The sequence below is a fragment of the Antechinus flavipes genome, chromosome 1, assembly GCF_016432865.1.
Source record: "Antechinus flavipes isolate AdamAnt ecotype Samford, QLD, Australia chromosome 1, AdamAnt_v2, whole genome shotgun sequence".
Taxonomy (NCBI): Eukaryota; Metazoa; Chordata; class Mammalia; order Dasyuromorphia; family Dasyuridae; genus Antechinus; species Antechinus flavipes.
In genome coordinates this window covers 662,639,637-662,656,055 of record NC_067398.1, presented here as the reverse complement: position 1 = coordinate 662,656,055, position 16,419 = coordinate 662,639,637, and the positions used below count along the sequence as shown (strand labels likewise).

The 16,419-nt window shown below is 39.3% G+C and overlaps 1 protein-coding gene across 1 annotated transcript in view; it reads left to right on the top strand.

The window, feature by feature from the left end:
• Positions 1-16,419, top strand: part of LOC127544970 (zinc finger protein 501-like) — a 26,176-nt gene extending 9,757 nt beyond the window's left edge. The window contains exons 2-5 of the mRNA XM_051971961.1: positions 3,799-3,893; positions 10,073-10,199; positions 11,145-11,234; positions 11,873-16,419. Of these exons, the coding sequence (XP_051827921.1) occupies positions 3,861-3,893; positions 10,073-10,199; positions 11,145-11,234; positions 11,873-13,113 (1,491 nt within the window). The 5' untranslated portion in view covers positions 3,799-3,860 and the 3' untranslated portion in view covers positions 13,114-16,419. The remainder of the gene's footprint in view (positions 1-3,798; positions 3,894-10,072; positions 10,200-11,144; positions 11,235-11,872) is intronic.

Below are 16,419 nucleotides of genomic sequence, written 5' to 3'. Positions count from 1 at the left end.
AATATTCTTACAAGTGACACGGAATTTTAAGAGATAACAATTTTGTGATATAGTCAGACTATGCAGCCTAGACTCTTAACTAAATCTAAGGTGATGAAATAAGCAAAAATGTAAAACTAACACTTGGATTCAAAAAAGTCATAACATAAGGTATCATATATTTAGATTTGAAAAGGGTTGTAGAGATTTCTTAATCCATTTTATATTTTACATATGTGAGAATTGAAGCTCAACTTAAATAATTTGCCTGAGGTCACACATGGGGCAAGTAACAGTGCTGAGGTTTGAACCCATGTCCTTTGATTCCAAATTGAGACTATATGCTGCCTGTCAATATTCTGAATACAAGTGAGGGAGGCTTGCAAATTTGTGTTTTCTCTGAAAAAGATCTATAGTGGACCACAAGTTCTAGGAAAACTTCTATTTACTGTCTTCTGCACTGTGCGGAGTATGCCCTCACTAAATTTGCTATACTTATGAAGAAAACACACTCAGTTAAAAATGTGAGATCTGAGGGAAGAGGTTAGTGATGAATTAGGACATTACAAAAGGATTTGTCATGGACAATGAGTTTGTGCTTGAATTGTATTGGAGAATAAAGAATGGGATATATTGCATTTTGGAAATTATATAATGCTCTTAGGATCCTAAATTACTTGATTATATGAAAAACCATTATTCGACACCCATAATTTCCTATAGTAATAGGGAGTATAAATCATGGAATAATACTATCTTAAAGTAGAATAAAATTTGTGATCCAAAATCTATTGTAAAAACATGAAGAATATATTTCCAATATTTAAAAATTTATAATTAAATTATAAATTTCCAATTTATATTAACAGAGATGACTTATGTGAGAAAAGGGATTCATAAGGCTTCAAGGACATGCATGTTTGGAAAAGGACTGTCCATATGCTAAATGAAAGGTACAACAGATTCCTTTTCCTTTCTCCTTCCCAAGTATTGATTGATATCCATGAAATATTAAAAACAAAATTTGAGGAAGGCCTGTAGCTTATTGACTAGTTCATCTTATGTAGAAATTATAAGAAGACATGGATATAAAAAGGGGCAGGTCAGTTTCAGTCTACATGACAAGAGGAGCTCATTAGGAGATCATGGACCTATTGGAATGATTTATGAATTATAATTATCAATAATAGGTTGAATTATAAATTGAATTATAATTATCAATTATAGATTGACATTGTGCCATTAATCTCTGTCCTTTGAGTCCATTACTTCAATTATTAAAGCATCTAACAATAAAACCTTTCAGTTATGTTTCCATTTGTTCATAAGAATATCATAAAAGATTGTCAGGTATTTTGCTATAATTCAGGTATCCTATGTCTACGGCATTGCCTGTATTGATCTAGTCTATTTAGCCTATCAAAAAGAGAATAATTTTAGTCTGGTGTGACTTCTTGTAATCTATCTCTGCCTTTTCTCTTTGTAAATGCACAGAGACAATCCTTTTTATAATGTGAAGCAGCATCATTTAATGGGCAGAGCTAAACAGTGCAGTGGAGATTTTGGCTTCAGGATATTTATTTACTAGCTGTATGACCCTGGTCAAATCATTTAACCTCTGCCTCAGTTCCTCATCTGTAAAGTGGGGATAATAATGGCGTTATCAAGATCAAATGAGACATTATTTATAAAATGGTTAGCACAGGGCTATGCATCAGCCCTGAAGTCGGGAGGACCTGAATTCAAATCTGGCCTCAGACACTTAACCCCTGGCCAATACTGGATTAGAGAACCAAAAGGTTTTGAAAGTTAAGACTAATAGGCCAGACTTCATAAATCGTTCCAATGGGTCCATGATCTCCTAATGAGCTCCTCTTTCCATGTAGACTGAAACTGACTTGCCCCTTTTTATATCTATGTCTTATAATTTCTACATAGATGAACTAGTCAACAAGCTACAGGCCTTCCTCAAATTTTGTTTTTAATATTTTATGGATATCAATCAATACTTGGGAAGGAGAGAGAAAGGAAAAGGAATCTGTTATACCTTTCATTTAGCATATGGACAGTCCTTTTCCAATTGCCTCAGTAAAAAAAGTTAGCACAGTGCTTGACACATAGTAGACAGATAAATGATTGATTTCCTTCTGTTGTTCCTTCTTCTCTAGAACTATATGCTTTTAGTGTTCTAGGCAACTTAAGATTTAAGTTATATGGTAGGTGCCAGTCAGCATTGATAGAGTTCTTTTTTTTTTTAATTGCTCTACTCTGATGAAATCACAGGTCTGATGTAAAGGAATGTATTATAGAATTTTCCTAGTAAGGAAATTCAAGTTTTATAATCCATCCTCTGAAGATTCTGAATCCACTTTAAGAAAAAAAGGCATTTGTTAATTTCTGCTAATGTTGGACGCCATCTTTTAATCTTGTCCCAGATTTTCTGGACAACAGTTTAATTGGGTGATAAGTTAATTATGTATTTTCTCATAAGACATGACATAAGTAGAAGGGCTGGTGGATCCAGTTATCTTTAAAAAAATCTGCTTTTGGCAAAAGCCCTTATTGCACTGACTCATCAGGTGCCCTTGAGTAGAGTTTCTTCTTGGTGCCCGCCCTCAACCCTCTCTCCTGTGAGGACAGAGGAGAGTGAAGACAGCTGGCGTAATTCAGCTTGGGCTCTAGGATGGACTTGGACCTTAGCTTTTCAATCACTTGCTTTTCTAGAGCATCTGCCAGAATCACATTGGCCAATACAGAGCCCCATGGGCATTTCCAACTCACTGTAACAAAGACACGAGGGAGCAGTGACACTCCTATTTGACTCCCAGGGGTGCACTGAGGGAGAAACAGGAAGGTTTGCCCAAGCAGCCAGCCTTACGAAGCAGATCTCTGAAGGCTAGGCTGGAGGTAGCATGTGCTGGCAGGTCAGGCCACCTGGAAACAGCCCAGCACCTGGAACCCAAGAGCCTGGGCAATGGCAATCCTTGTGCCACCATCCTGGGAAGCAAACCCTGCCAAGGTGCAGCCTGGCCACTGCTGCTGCAGGCCCTGCACGAGAAAGTGCCATCTTGGCTCTGCCCAGTGGTTCGCTGTTGGACACTGACAGGAATTTTAACAGTGGAAATGGCATTAAAGAAGTCCTCCCATCTGCTTTGCTGTTGCAAAGCATGCAGACCATGGGATCCTTCCATCAGACTTAAATGAAAATCTTCCCTCCACTGCAATGTGAACTGCTTGAGGGCAGGAATGATCTTCCTTTTCCATTGTGTCCCCAGCACTTAGCCCAGTGCTTTGCACATGGTAAATGCTTAATACTTTTTTTTCACTCATTTTTTCATTTCCAATCTCACAAGACCTCCCTGCTCACTCACAGTGAGGTGTGCACATTACTACATGGTCTGGGTCATAGGTAGTGACGCTTCAAGTTCATTTCCATGGATTTTGCATTCTCCCCGTGACGCCATTGAGCTGTTCCTTATACTGGGGACATTGTCCCCATGAGTACAGAGAGGTTGAATTGCATGCCCTTTATCACATAGCACATAAAGGACACAATTCTGAATTCAGCCTGTGTCCTAATTCCCAGATACAAGTCTGGGCAAAATCTGAAACCTCAGGCCACAGAGATCGCGTTAGGAGGTCTTGGGGAGGAACGTCCTCGACTTCTCTCTTTGGTCCTAAGAGAGCCACTTACTTCTGTGCCCTTTTTGATCTCTTACTCTGTAGATCCTTCCTGGAGGTGTACAGACAAATTGTCCTGGTAAGTTTGGGAGCCAAAAGGCAGATTTGGGGTCTCATGAATCCTTTCTCCTTCCCCAGCTCTGCTTTCTGAAGGTTCTGCTCTTTCTCAAGAAAGGAGTCTAGAAGAAGCAGCAGCAGTAATGACTTCTGGGTTTCTGGCAGCCAGGATGCAGGTGAGTTAGGGCTCCCTCTCTTTTGAAGTGACATTTTAGTTTTACAGGATGACCCCATTTTCTTCCGTTGCTCATCATCCCTTATCCCTTCTTTCATGTAAGGTCTGTAGGTGTGCCTGAGCAGTGATTACTTTTATCTAGAACCCTCACCCTCTCTTGTTGGATGTAGAGCTGGCATTTGAGCAGGGCAGGAAGCTTAAGAATCATTTGGATGCAACAGATCTTGTGGCTTATGGATTTTTTTAATATTTTCATATTTTCCATCTTCCAGTAGAATGGATTCTGTGTATTATTATATCTTGTATATTTTATTTTATGCATTTAAAAACATTATTCTAAAAGGAATTCATTGTTGTTTGTACTTCATTCTCAAAAAGGACCATGACATCAGGGAATGCTACCATGCATGACGTACAGATGAATTGGATTTAAATCATAAATGCCACCTGACTAAACATCCTTTCTCTGTACCAATGACTTCATTTTACACATGAGGAAATCAAAAAGGAATCACAAATTTCAGAGACTGGTTGCTTCTTATCTCTTATTGCTGATTAGTTGTTATTCAGTCATGTCCGACTCTTCACAACCCATTTGGAATTTTCTTGGCAGGGCTACTAGAGTGGTTTAGCATTTCCTTCTCCAGCCAGTTTTATGATAAGGAAACTGAGACAAATAGGATTAAGTGACTTCCCCAGGATCACCTTGCTAGTAAGTGTCTGAGGCCAAATTGAACTAGGGAAAAGTAGTATTATTCTTAACTTATGCCCCAGCATTATGTCTATTGCACCACCTAACTGCCCTGTCTCTTATTACCTGTTAATCTTCCTATCCAGTCCCAGATTAAGCCTTTAAACTACTTAATATATTTTGCCTAGCTACAGTTCTCCAGGCTTATCTTGTCCTAGTGTGATTATTTCTATGCTAAGCAGTCTGGGACCAGTTACATTTATTTTATGTGGATTTCTTACGAATACAAGGTAACTAGATGGTACAGTGGAATGAACACTGGGCCTGGAGTCAGGTAGACCTGGGTTTAAATACAGCTTTGGATGATTTCTAGTTGTAGAACCCTGAGCAAGTCATTTAACATTTTTTCTGCTTCAGTTTCCTCAGTTGTAGAAGGGGAATAATAATAGCACCCATACCCCATAAGTGTTATAAGGCTTAAATGAGATATTTGTGAACTCCTTAATACTATTCCTGGAACATAGTAGGTTCTTAATTCTTCCTTTCTTCCTTCCTATTAACTATCCTCAACTGGGTGTATAATTTTTTGAAATTTTATGTTTTTGCCCTCATTGTGGAAAATATGCTTGTCTGTAATGTAGAGAGATAAAGGAAGAATCAAGAGAAGGAAGACAGAGGCTAGAATTAGATATCAATTATATGATAATGGCAGAAGAGGAAGGATAGAGTAACTAATTGCTAGAACCAAGGAATGTCTCAGTGCTTTGAGCTGAAGTTCAGTAATTACTGATGTGTTAGAAAATGTGGGAGGCAAAAAGTCCAGTGTCATTAGAAGCTGGTTTTGTTCAGCTGATCCCAAAGCTCAGAACTGATCTCTCAAAGCCCTATACCCTCTAAAATGTGCACACAGAAATCGAAATACAATTCAACTCTATTATCAGTTTTAGCTAAGATCTAGTACTTTAAGTAACTCTTCACAAATAATCTTTTATTTTTCTCTGCTTGGCACTGAGACAAATGCTAAATAGGCTGCTCACATCAAATTTATTATTATTTTACTTTCCTTTTTGAGTGGCTTTAGTGGAATGATTGGGAGGGTCCAAGTTATTCTCTTTTCTTTTTGCTGAGGCAATTGGAGTGAAATGACTTGCCCAAGGTCACACAGCCAGGAAGTGTTAAGTGTCTGAGGTCAACTTTGAACTCAGGTCTTCCTGATTCTAGGGCTGGTGTTCTATCCACTGTGCCATCTAGTTGTCCCTCTTTTCTTTTATATAGTCTTATAATAAAAATTATAATCCAAACAACTGTGTAAAAGATATGATTTCTCTTGCTTTAAGTTTTTTAATTATTAAAAGTAGATAAGCCAGTTCAAAAAAAAACAAAAAACAAAATGTGGCATAGGATATAAATCTATACCTGTTTTTTTTTTTTCCTCCCATATAGCTGTATAATTTTCCCAAAACTTTTATTGAATGATTTTTTTTTTTTTTTTGCTTTTTTGTTTACTTATGTTTTAGTTGGGTTTATGAAGTCTGAATTCAATTCATCAGGCTATACATCTGGTTTCTCTGGTCATTCATGTTTTGAATATGATCTAATTTTTATGATGAACTCACTAAAATAACAAATAGTGACCCATTAAGCAATCGGTAAGTATTTATTAAGTGCCTTTTTGCCAAGCAACACAGAGACAAAAGTGAAACAATCTTTGTCTTCAAGAAGCTAATAGTCTATCAGGGGAATCAAAATATGTCCCTGTTTATCTTGATATAAATATGCATTTATACACACATGTGTAACAGCTAACTAAAAAAACATAGCATAGGTGATTTGATAGTTAGGTCAAAGAACCTGAATACAGAGTAAAGCAGATTTTTATACTAAAAAAAAAATTTAAAATCTAATTATAATAAAAACAATTAATCAGGATACCAAAATTAAATAATCTAATTGGAAGAAAGTTTAGGGTCTTTCCAAGTTGGGAGGGGGAGTACATTTTAGTTAGAGTCTTCTGTTCATAAAATGAAAAAAATGTTGTTTAACTATATCTACCTGCATTTTTGAAACAATATATGACTTATATGATCTAATTTGCCATGGATGAATAATAAAGGGGAATACAGGTGGTAGTAAGATGGAGTCAATTCAAAGACAGAATCTGATTGGATCAGAGAAGATCTATTAAGATTTTCTTCATTTTGTACATGGTGTTCATTTTATCTGATATACTACATCAATACAGAGTAATCATATCTCTATCTCTGGCAATATATAAAAGTAGTAAATGATAAGATAAAATGAAGACAAAATGCAATTAGTTGTTATATATGTTTATGTATATAGTTATATGTATGTATGTATGTAGTTCCTGTATGGGATGCAGCCACTTTTCTTGCTGTCTCACCCCATCTTTCCTTGAACTAGCAAGTCTGGAGTTTCTAAATCAGGACTACCATGTCATGACTACAATTCAGAATCTTTTAAGATCCTAGAGATAACCTTGTTGTAGGGGGGAGGATGTATTCTCACTACTTGCCTACTTTCCTTTTCAGTTCCTGAAACATCATCCTTGTGCTTCCCATTTATACAAAATTAGTCATATCATTAACTCTTAAATATAAAATAATTACTTAATTGTAAGACAAAGTCAAAAATAATGATAAAGTCACAGGTAATATATAGCAATGCTAGAATGATTATGAATATATATGATACAACTATATAACAGCCCACCTATAAATATAGATTAATAAACATAGTGTCTGTGACCACACAGAGAAACCAAGCAGTGGGGCATATGAGTGGGAAAACTCTTGTATCCAGGGCAACTCTCCTTTGAACTGCAGGCCTTGATATACTTGGTCTTCTCAGGAACAGTCAGTTCCATTGAAAGCTGTCTCATCACTGTTCTGTTGGGCAAAGCCTCTTATCTTCAGTTCTTGAGCTAATGAAGCAGTGATCAACTTTTAAAATCAGAGTCACTCTTAACAAGGTGATGAAAAAGTGTTACACTATTGTAGTGTCTAGTGGGTCCCATAGATCATAGAACCCAGAGTTCCCCAGCTTGGGCCTCTGGGCAGTCCATAAAAGCCCAACCAGTTCCTCACCCCATGCTTTATTCTGTCACCTTTTATAACAGACAGCATAGAACTCACAGCCAAACTCAGCTTGGCTCTCTGAGCAATAAAGAGAAGGACCTGCCAGCTACCCTCAGTGTGATGCAGCCTTGGCCAGTGGGTTCTTTGTTTCATAACAAAGTAGCTACAAAAGCTGTCTTTTCTCCCCGTTCCTCCTTAAGCAGAGTGGGCAATAGAAAGTCACCAAGGACCAAGAGTTATTCGCATTAGAATCCAGCTCTCTTTCCAAGCTTTCTTGCCAGCTTCAGAGCCAGGAAGACCTAGGTTCAAGTCTATTTGTGAAACCTTCTGATTAGGCATGACCATGGGCATATTACTTATAAACAACTTGTAAAATCTATGAGATGTAGAGAAGGTGCCAACTTGCATTGGTAAAGGGTATTTCCTCACAAGGGAAAGCTCTTTACTGGTGAGATTATAGGTATATTCTGATGCGCTATTAGCACAATATAGCTACATTTCAAAGATCTGTGATTTCATCATTGACCAATTCCTTTTTCTCTTAGTAGATGTTATCATGAGAGTTCTTATGAACAACAAAGGTGATAGCAACAGGATGGAAAAGCAACATCCTAGCAAGGTAGTAGATGATAGCAAAAATCTGTAGAGAAGAGAGATATTTAAATTGAAGACAGTCTTTGCTTCTACTTCATTAGAATGAAAAGAATTAGTGAGAAGTTGATAGCACAAAGAGTCGCAGAACCTCAGAATTAAGAGTTCTGAGCCCCTGCAGTCCAACCCATACCTGAACAAGGATTCCCTGCTGACCATTCCCTCCCTTTCAAGGAGAAGAGGTGAATCTTCCAGAGAAGAAGGTAGCAGATATGAGGGGAGGTTCTAGTTGAGGTAAATTTTGTCATGGTGAGGAATTACCGGGAGGATGGCACAAAGATTCAGGATGAAGTTTCCTTCAGTAGATCAGGGGTTCCCTGGGGTGTTAACAAACAGTACAAAGGATGGTGGGGGAAGCAAGTGTACATCAGAGAAGGCCTCTGTTATAATTGGCTCAATAGCTGTGTGTAGTCTCTCATTCCCATTTCCTTGGACTTTAAGAAAAATCTAGTTTTTCTTTCTCTCTTAACTTTTCTAATCTAACTTGTCTTTCAGATTGCGCCCAGATTCATCTTTCTTGTGATAATATCTTATTCCTGCTTGAAAAACCTTCATTGGCTACCTATTCCTTACCCTAGTGGCTTTCTACTGCCTGCTCTGCTTTGAAAAGGGAGAAAGGGAAGAGAGTGGCTATGCATATATGTAGAGAGAGCACCTATGATGTTCCAGGCACTATGATAATCCATTTGGTAAATATTACTTGACCCTCACAACAAGCTTTGGGAAGATAGATGGATGAAGAAACTGAGGTAAAGTGTCTCACAGCAAGAAGATATCTGAGACTGGATTTGAACTTGAGTCATCTTGACTCCAGATCCAGAGCAGATCCACTGCACCATCAGCTGCCTCTCAAAGTTCTAACTCCATAACTTGTTATTCAGTCCACAATTTAGCACAATTCTCCCTTTCTACCTAAGTCTTACAGTTTGCCTCACATTGTACTGTTTACTTGACTTTGTAATGCTTACTATTCCTATTCTGCCTATTGAAATCCATTAAGGCTCAGAAATATAATTTCCTCTCTCATTTACCCTTTGCCCTCCAGTTAGTGTGGGTCTTTCCCTACTTTTGATGTCCAGAGTACTTGTTTTACTTTCCTTTTACATGTTTATTATATATCTTTCTTTGTATTACAATTATTTAGATATGTCTTTACTTGCTCTTCCTTGCCCCCCAGTTGTGACCATATAAGGACAGAGGCCATTTTATTTAGTTCTTGTTTTCCATCTAATATCTGACATAGCACTTTGAAATAACTATGAAGATCTGGAATCAGAGGTTTGGAAGAGAGAAGATCTGACTTTGATTTCAGGTTCTATTACTCACTTAACCCTGTTTGGCCTTGGGCAAGTGGGGAACTTCTCTGGTCTTGGTTTCCTCATCTGTGAAAAGACTGGGCTAAGCTGGTTGATCCTTGGTGCAGGGTCCCTTCTGGCTCTAAATTCTAGGATTGTAAATATTATATTAATGGTGTGGTTTGGGAGTAGAAAGGAAAGTGCTTGAGGGAGTTTTTAGAATCTAATTTGTTACCAGATTCTTGAGCAGTAGATGAAATCTTATCTATCCTTGTGCCCTCAGGATCTGATAGATCTAATAGAAATCTAATAGAATCTAATAGAAAATGAGGCTTACAGCATATGGGAACAACTCCCTCTACTATGCTCATATCCATTTCATATCTCCCCATGGTTCTTATTCGGGGCTGTCCCAGACTAAGCAGCAACGTGCTTGGTGTTTCAGGAGTCGGTGACATTCAAGGATGTGGCTGTGGACTTCACCCAGGAGGAATGGAAGCAGCTAGACCCTGCCCAGAGGGACTTATACCGGGATGTGATGCTGGAGAATTACAGAAACCTGGTCTCACTGGGTAAGGACTCCCCTTCAGCATTTACCCACTGGGGTGATTGACAAGTTGTGATTTGAGGTATTTACCAGGGTTTTGGCTTGAGGTTCAGAAATATTCAGCAGGAACTTGGCATGTGGGGAAAGCCAGCATGGAATGGTGCATAGACCTGGTTCACATGCTGGCTCAGAAGCTCCCTGGCTGTGTGAACCTGGACAAGCCACTAACCTCTGCTTGCACTTGATAACCTCTGAGACCTCTTCTAGATCTGAATTGTGAACCTGTAGTTGTGTAATGAGCGAGTACTATGATCTTGTCAAGAAGCACAGATTTTCAGAGTTTCAAAAGATCTTAGAAGTCATCTAGCCCAACCCATACCTGAACAAGAATCCCTTACATCCTACTTGACCAGTGGCCATCCAACCTTTGCTGGAAGGCCCTCTGGTGAGGTGGAGCCCACTAGTTTCCTGAACAATCTATTCATTACACAGGGAAAAGGTGCTTATGTTCCCTGTTGCAAATGTAAGGTCTTTGTTTTTTATAGCTGGTTATCACAGCTTCATTATGCTGCCCCTGAGGAGACTATACATTCCCCATTCTCTTAACCTGGCTCAAGTAGTCTCCCCTAACATCCCAGTACACTCTGTGGAGACATAAAATGTTCCCATCCTTCTAGCAGGCAGCATGTCATATAAATCATTGTCTTTCTGAGCTCAGATCAATTCTGGATCCTATTATCCTCATATTTCCCAGTACCAGTACAGTGCCTGGAATACTGAAGTCTCATAAAAAATTCTCGTTACATTAAATTGAATGTAATTTGACCCTTCAAAGATCTACTCTCAGAGTTGTATCACCTTTTGAGATTTCTTAGTAAATCTTCTTTTCTCTTAGGAGAAACGGGATAGGATTGAATTTTCACATGGCTCTCTATCCCCAAAGCTTTCCCATTTCTTTTTCCATAAACAGGACTTCCAGTTTTTAAACCAGATGTGATCTCCCAGCTGGAGAGAGGAGAAGCACCATGGACTCCAGAAGTCCCAAGAAGCACTTATTCAGGTGAGACGATGAAAACCAGGGAGTAATTGGTAAGAAATACTTCATCTGACCATTTAGTGGGCAGCATCTTTGAAGTGCTGAATGGGCAGTTCTCAGAAGCTCATAAACCTGGGGAGAAAACTGTGGTTGCCCACCATATTTCTCATGCATCTTCATCTTTCATTTAAATCACTTTCACTTTCCTACTTTAGTTTCTTTATTCATGTTTTCTTCTAATCCAAGATAAAATTTACTTAATTTTTTCTCCCCCCCCCCTTTTTTTTAAAGAAAACCAGCTTGATAATGTAAGTTTCATAATTTTCTCAGGATTTGACATTAGATTTATACATCTGTCATTTACAGAAATAACCTGCTTTCCTTTTCTAAAAAGGGTAGACATTTCCCTAAAGATTACCAACTCTGCTTTTCCAGTGATATCAACAAGTTCTCTCAGTGCAATTTAGTAATAGGCAGCTCTGTGTGCTGATTCTATCTTCCCTCCTATTTTGGACTCCAGTTGTCTTTTAATAAGGCTTGTTTTACCCTTCTTAAATTTATGACCCTTCTTGATCTAGAACTCACGAAACTAGAACGTATCATTAGGCAGTTGGCTTTCTCAGAGAGAATAGGGGCCATTGATATTTTTCTTTTTGTTTCAGGTTCCTTTAATCAGGAAACTAAATGGGAAAACAAAGACTCAACTCCAAAACCTGGGTTTTGTATAGGAGAGCCATCTAAGGAACTTCAGGTCCCACAAAATGGATACTGGGATTTCAAATTGGGATCATCTTGGGAATATGATGTTAGATTAGAGGGGGATTCAGACAACCAGGAAGGACAGCCTAGACAAGTGGTATTCATTCCCAGAAAAGATTCTAATAAGGTGAATGTTAATGAAGGTAATGCTTATGGTTTCAGTCTAGAGTCAATTCTTGATCCACAACAGCTGTTTGCTACAGGGAAAAGTCTACATCAATGTGATATGCTTGAAAAAAGCTTCAAACAGTTTTCAGAACTGATTAAGTGGAATAGAATTTCCTTAGGGAAAAAGCTTTTAAAGTATAATAAATGTAGGAAGCCCACGGGTTACCACTTAGATTTGGTTCAATATGATGGAGTACATATTGGAGAGAAACTTTATGAATGTAATGAATGTGGGAAAGCCTTCAACTGGATTACACACCTTACTGAACATCAGAGAATCCATACTTTAGAGAAGCCCTATAAATGTAATGAATGTGGGAAAGCGTTCAGCAAACACTCCTACCTTAATCAACATCAGAATGTTCATACTGGAAAGAAACCTCATAAATGTAATGAATGTGGGAAAAACTTCAGTCAGAGGGGACACCTCACTGAGCATCAGAGAATTCATTCTGGAGAGAAACCTTACAAGTGTAACGAATGTGGGAAGGCCTTTGGCCAGAAGGCACATCTTACTGAACATCTGAGAATTCATACTGGTGAAAAACCTTATCAGTGTAGTCAATGTAGAAAAGCTTTTAGCCAGAACTCATCTCTTATTCTGCATCGGAGAATTCATACTGGAGAGAGACCTTTTGAGTGTAGTGAATGTGGAAAAGCCTTCAGCCAAAAGGGACATCTTACACAACATAGGAGAATTCACACTGGAGAAAAACTCTTTGAATGCAGTGAATGTGGGAAATCTTTCAGCCATGGATCGTCCTTTACTTATCATCAGAGAATTCACACTGGTGAGAAACCATATGAATGTAATGAATGTGGGAAAGCCTTTAGCCAGAATTCATCTCTCACTCTACATTATAGAATTCATACTGGAGAGAAACCCTTTGAATGTAATGAATGTGGAAAAGCCTTTAGGCAGAGGGGAAATCTTACTGAACATATGAGAATTCATTTGGGAGGAAAATCTCTTTAGTGTCCTGAGGGCGAGAAAGCCTTCAGTCACAAAGTGAGAAGTTACTGAGCTCTGGAGAAGTCACACCTGTGAAGAACCTCAGTGAAATGATTGAATGAGGGTCATCAGCATCAGTTATCAGTCCATTCCTAACCTCCGATAATTCATACTAAAGAGAGAGCCCTGTGAATGTGTCAACCATGGGAAAACCTTTAGGATCACGCATCAGAGACTGCATGCTGGAGCTTACCTCTATGTAGCAAGGCTACAAGGAAAACTTGAAGACCTAGTAGGAGATAGGGACTGGATCTGTGATTTCATTGGTATGATGAGCGCCTGAATGAGTTCGCTCCTCGACTCGTACAAGTCAGCCCCTCCTCTGCAACTCACAGTGTTTGCTGGTTTCCTGGGGCCCTGCAAGATTGGGGGGCTCGCCTGGGGTCACAAAGCCAGTGTGTATCTGGGGGGGACCAGAATCCAGGTCGTCCTGGTTTCCAGCCAGCATTCATCTTTACACTACACCACACAGGGAGGGTAAAGATCTATGGTTTGTGACCATCTATAATTTGTTGGTCATCCATCTTTTCTGTCTCCTCTCTTCTGTTAGCCACATTACTTGCCATTGGGTAACTGCAGAGTCAACTGTGGTGAACCCAGCATGTAGGCTAGTTCAGGAGCTGCAGTCATGCCTAAGCCATTACAGTGTTCTTTAGTGAACTGGTTTAACTTGTAATAACTTGTTAGAACAGAAGAGAAATAACCTCAGCTGGCTTCCCTGCTTGGGGGGTGTCTTTGTATGTGTTCACATTTGTGTTTGTATGTATGTGTGTATATGTGTGGGGAGAAGTTGCTTAGAGACTGCTTATATATGGGAGATGAAAATATTTTTCCCGGGCCTACATGGGTCTGGTTTAATCGTCCTGCCCTGAAGCATCTAGAGTCAGAACTGGGAAGGCCTTTAAATTAGATCACTGTTACCAGTGGTAATTAAGAATGGGGCTGAGAACAAAGGAGGGTCTTGTATACTACTTCCTGAAGCTAGAAGAGATGGAAGTTTCAAGGAGAAACCGGTATGAGAGAGAATCTATGAGCTTTAAGCATAACTAATAGGATCTGTTTAGGAGTTATTGGAATGACCCTGGGTCTGCAGTTAATCTGCATGTGTTCAAGGCCACTCTAAATGATGTCAAGGCATAGATTATTAGGTTCAGTTTTTGGTGGGCACAAGATTTTTATTAGTCACCTGTACACGGGGTTCTGGTGCCTGATAGGCTTTGATGGGCTTGCAAATCTGCAGCAGAAGCAAAGCCTTATTAGAGAATTTTATTCTGCTATCCACTTGCTCTCCCTCTTGATTTTTCCTTAAGTTCCTCCCTAACAATACTCTATATTCCCACCCAATCACCCATCCGCATGTGCTCCATTACAGCCTTGTACTTTTTGGTTCATCTTGAAATAAAGCACAATGTCTTGATCTTAGAAATAGTCCCCATGCCCAAATAACACCTTTGCTCCATTTTCCCTTTTTTTTCTTATACCTCTGAATATCCAGGGCAATAGTAGTAGTAATAATTGATGTTTGTCATGCTCTCAAATGTTCAGAGAGCTTTGCACACATCATCTCACATGAGCCTCACAACACCACCACAATAGCACTCTAGCTCCCAGTACGTAGATCCCCACCCCCTCAGCAGTAATCAAAATACAAAAAAAGCCATCACGTCATTCCACCTTGGGTTTGCAACTCCATAATAAAGCGGGCCAGGATCAAAGAGGCAAAACCAGTCTCTGGAAGTGAATGTTACTTTAATCCTGAGCACTAGAGGTCTTCTTTGAATCCCACCCCTGCTATTTATGACCTTGGCTAGGATACTTTACCTTAATAGGCCTCAGTTTCCCCTTAAGTAATATGAGGGGGTTGGTATAGCTGGACTCAAGCTCCCTTCCAGCTCTAAATCTATGATTTTATGAAGCTTTTCCCTTTTATTCTATCAGCCCTTCAGGTAAATTGGAGGGGAGAAAGGTACTGGGATCATCTCTCAGCAGATTTCAGGAAAAACCCTTGGAGGGGAAGGATCCAAAGTGCTGTTAGCATGTCTCTTGTGTCTATGGCATATATGTGCTGACTGGGACTCGCCATGCTTGGGCCTTCCCTTGGGGAATCTTCAAATCTCACTCTGTATAGTCCTTCCCTTTCTACCAGATAGATAGATTACGCCTCTTTAGACGAGATCTTGCCTATCTTCCTAAAGATGCTTCACTTGCTAATAATTTTCTTTGCCTTTTCAGCTGCTTAATCTCTGCTTTTTTCCCCCTCTCATTTCTATACACTTCCCATTTAGTAGTCCTGATTGCACGGGGCTTCATTCTATTTTTCTTTTCCCATATAGTTCATATTTCTGCAAATTTTTTTTTTTAGATTTGGGGAAAATGACTACCCTGACTAGTCTCAATACATTATCTTCAAGATAATAGCCACTCTTAATTTTTCTTCCTCCATCACTTGAAGGCTTGGCTGCTGTAGCTGCCATTAAAATTCACCCATCCCCATTTCTCCAGGATGCATGGAGTCTTGACTCCCCCCTCCCTGGAACAGGTCTTTCTCTGCTGCAACCAGGTTGAAGTGATGGGCTCCATGAAGCCTGCCTTTGCTGCTCATATTACTATTATGAGATTCTCCTCACCCCTTGGCTAGACTACCGTAACTAGTCTTCTATCTGGTGTCTCTGTTTCTGAAATAACATTGCTAATCTGTCCTTCATGCAATTGCTTTGACCTTTCTCATGCACAAATCTGACCAAAATAGTGTCCTGGGCAAAAAGCATCCTTGGCTTTCCAATATCTCTATAAGAGTCAGAACTCTTCAGTCTGACTCCTTCATTTCCAGCCATATTTCCTGCTACTTAATCTTTGCATAGAAAGTTATTACCAGATTTTTCCTACTGACAGTCCCAAATGATGTCGGTTTTTTCACACCTCTGGGCATTTTTCTGTAGACTGTTCTGCATGCCTGAAACACCCTCTGTATCCCTTTTTAAAATGCGTTTTCCTTAAAGGCCTCGATTGGGTGTCATCACCTAACGGATCACAAAAAGGGGCAGGAGTAACTCACCCTGCACCCATCCCAATCCACCCCATCTGAAAGTGGCCTCTCAGCCTCTGCCCAGATCCTGCCTTTGCCCTCACCACATTCTACCTTATATATTAATATACATGTTGTCTTAGTCCCTTTATATTGTAAATTCGTTGCATGCTGTTTTTCCATTTTTGTATTCCCAGTTCCTTGGACAAGGCTTTGTAAACATAATAAATTGTTCTTGAATTATT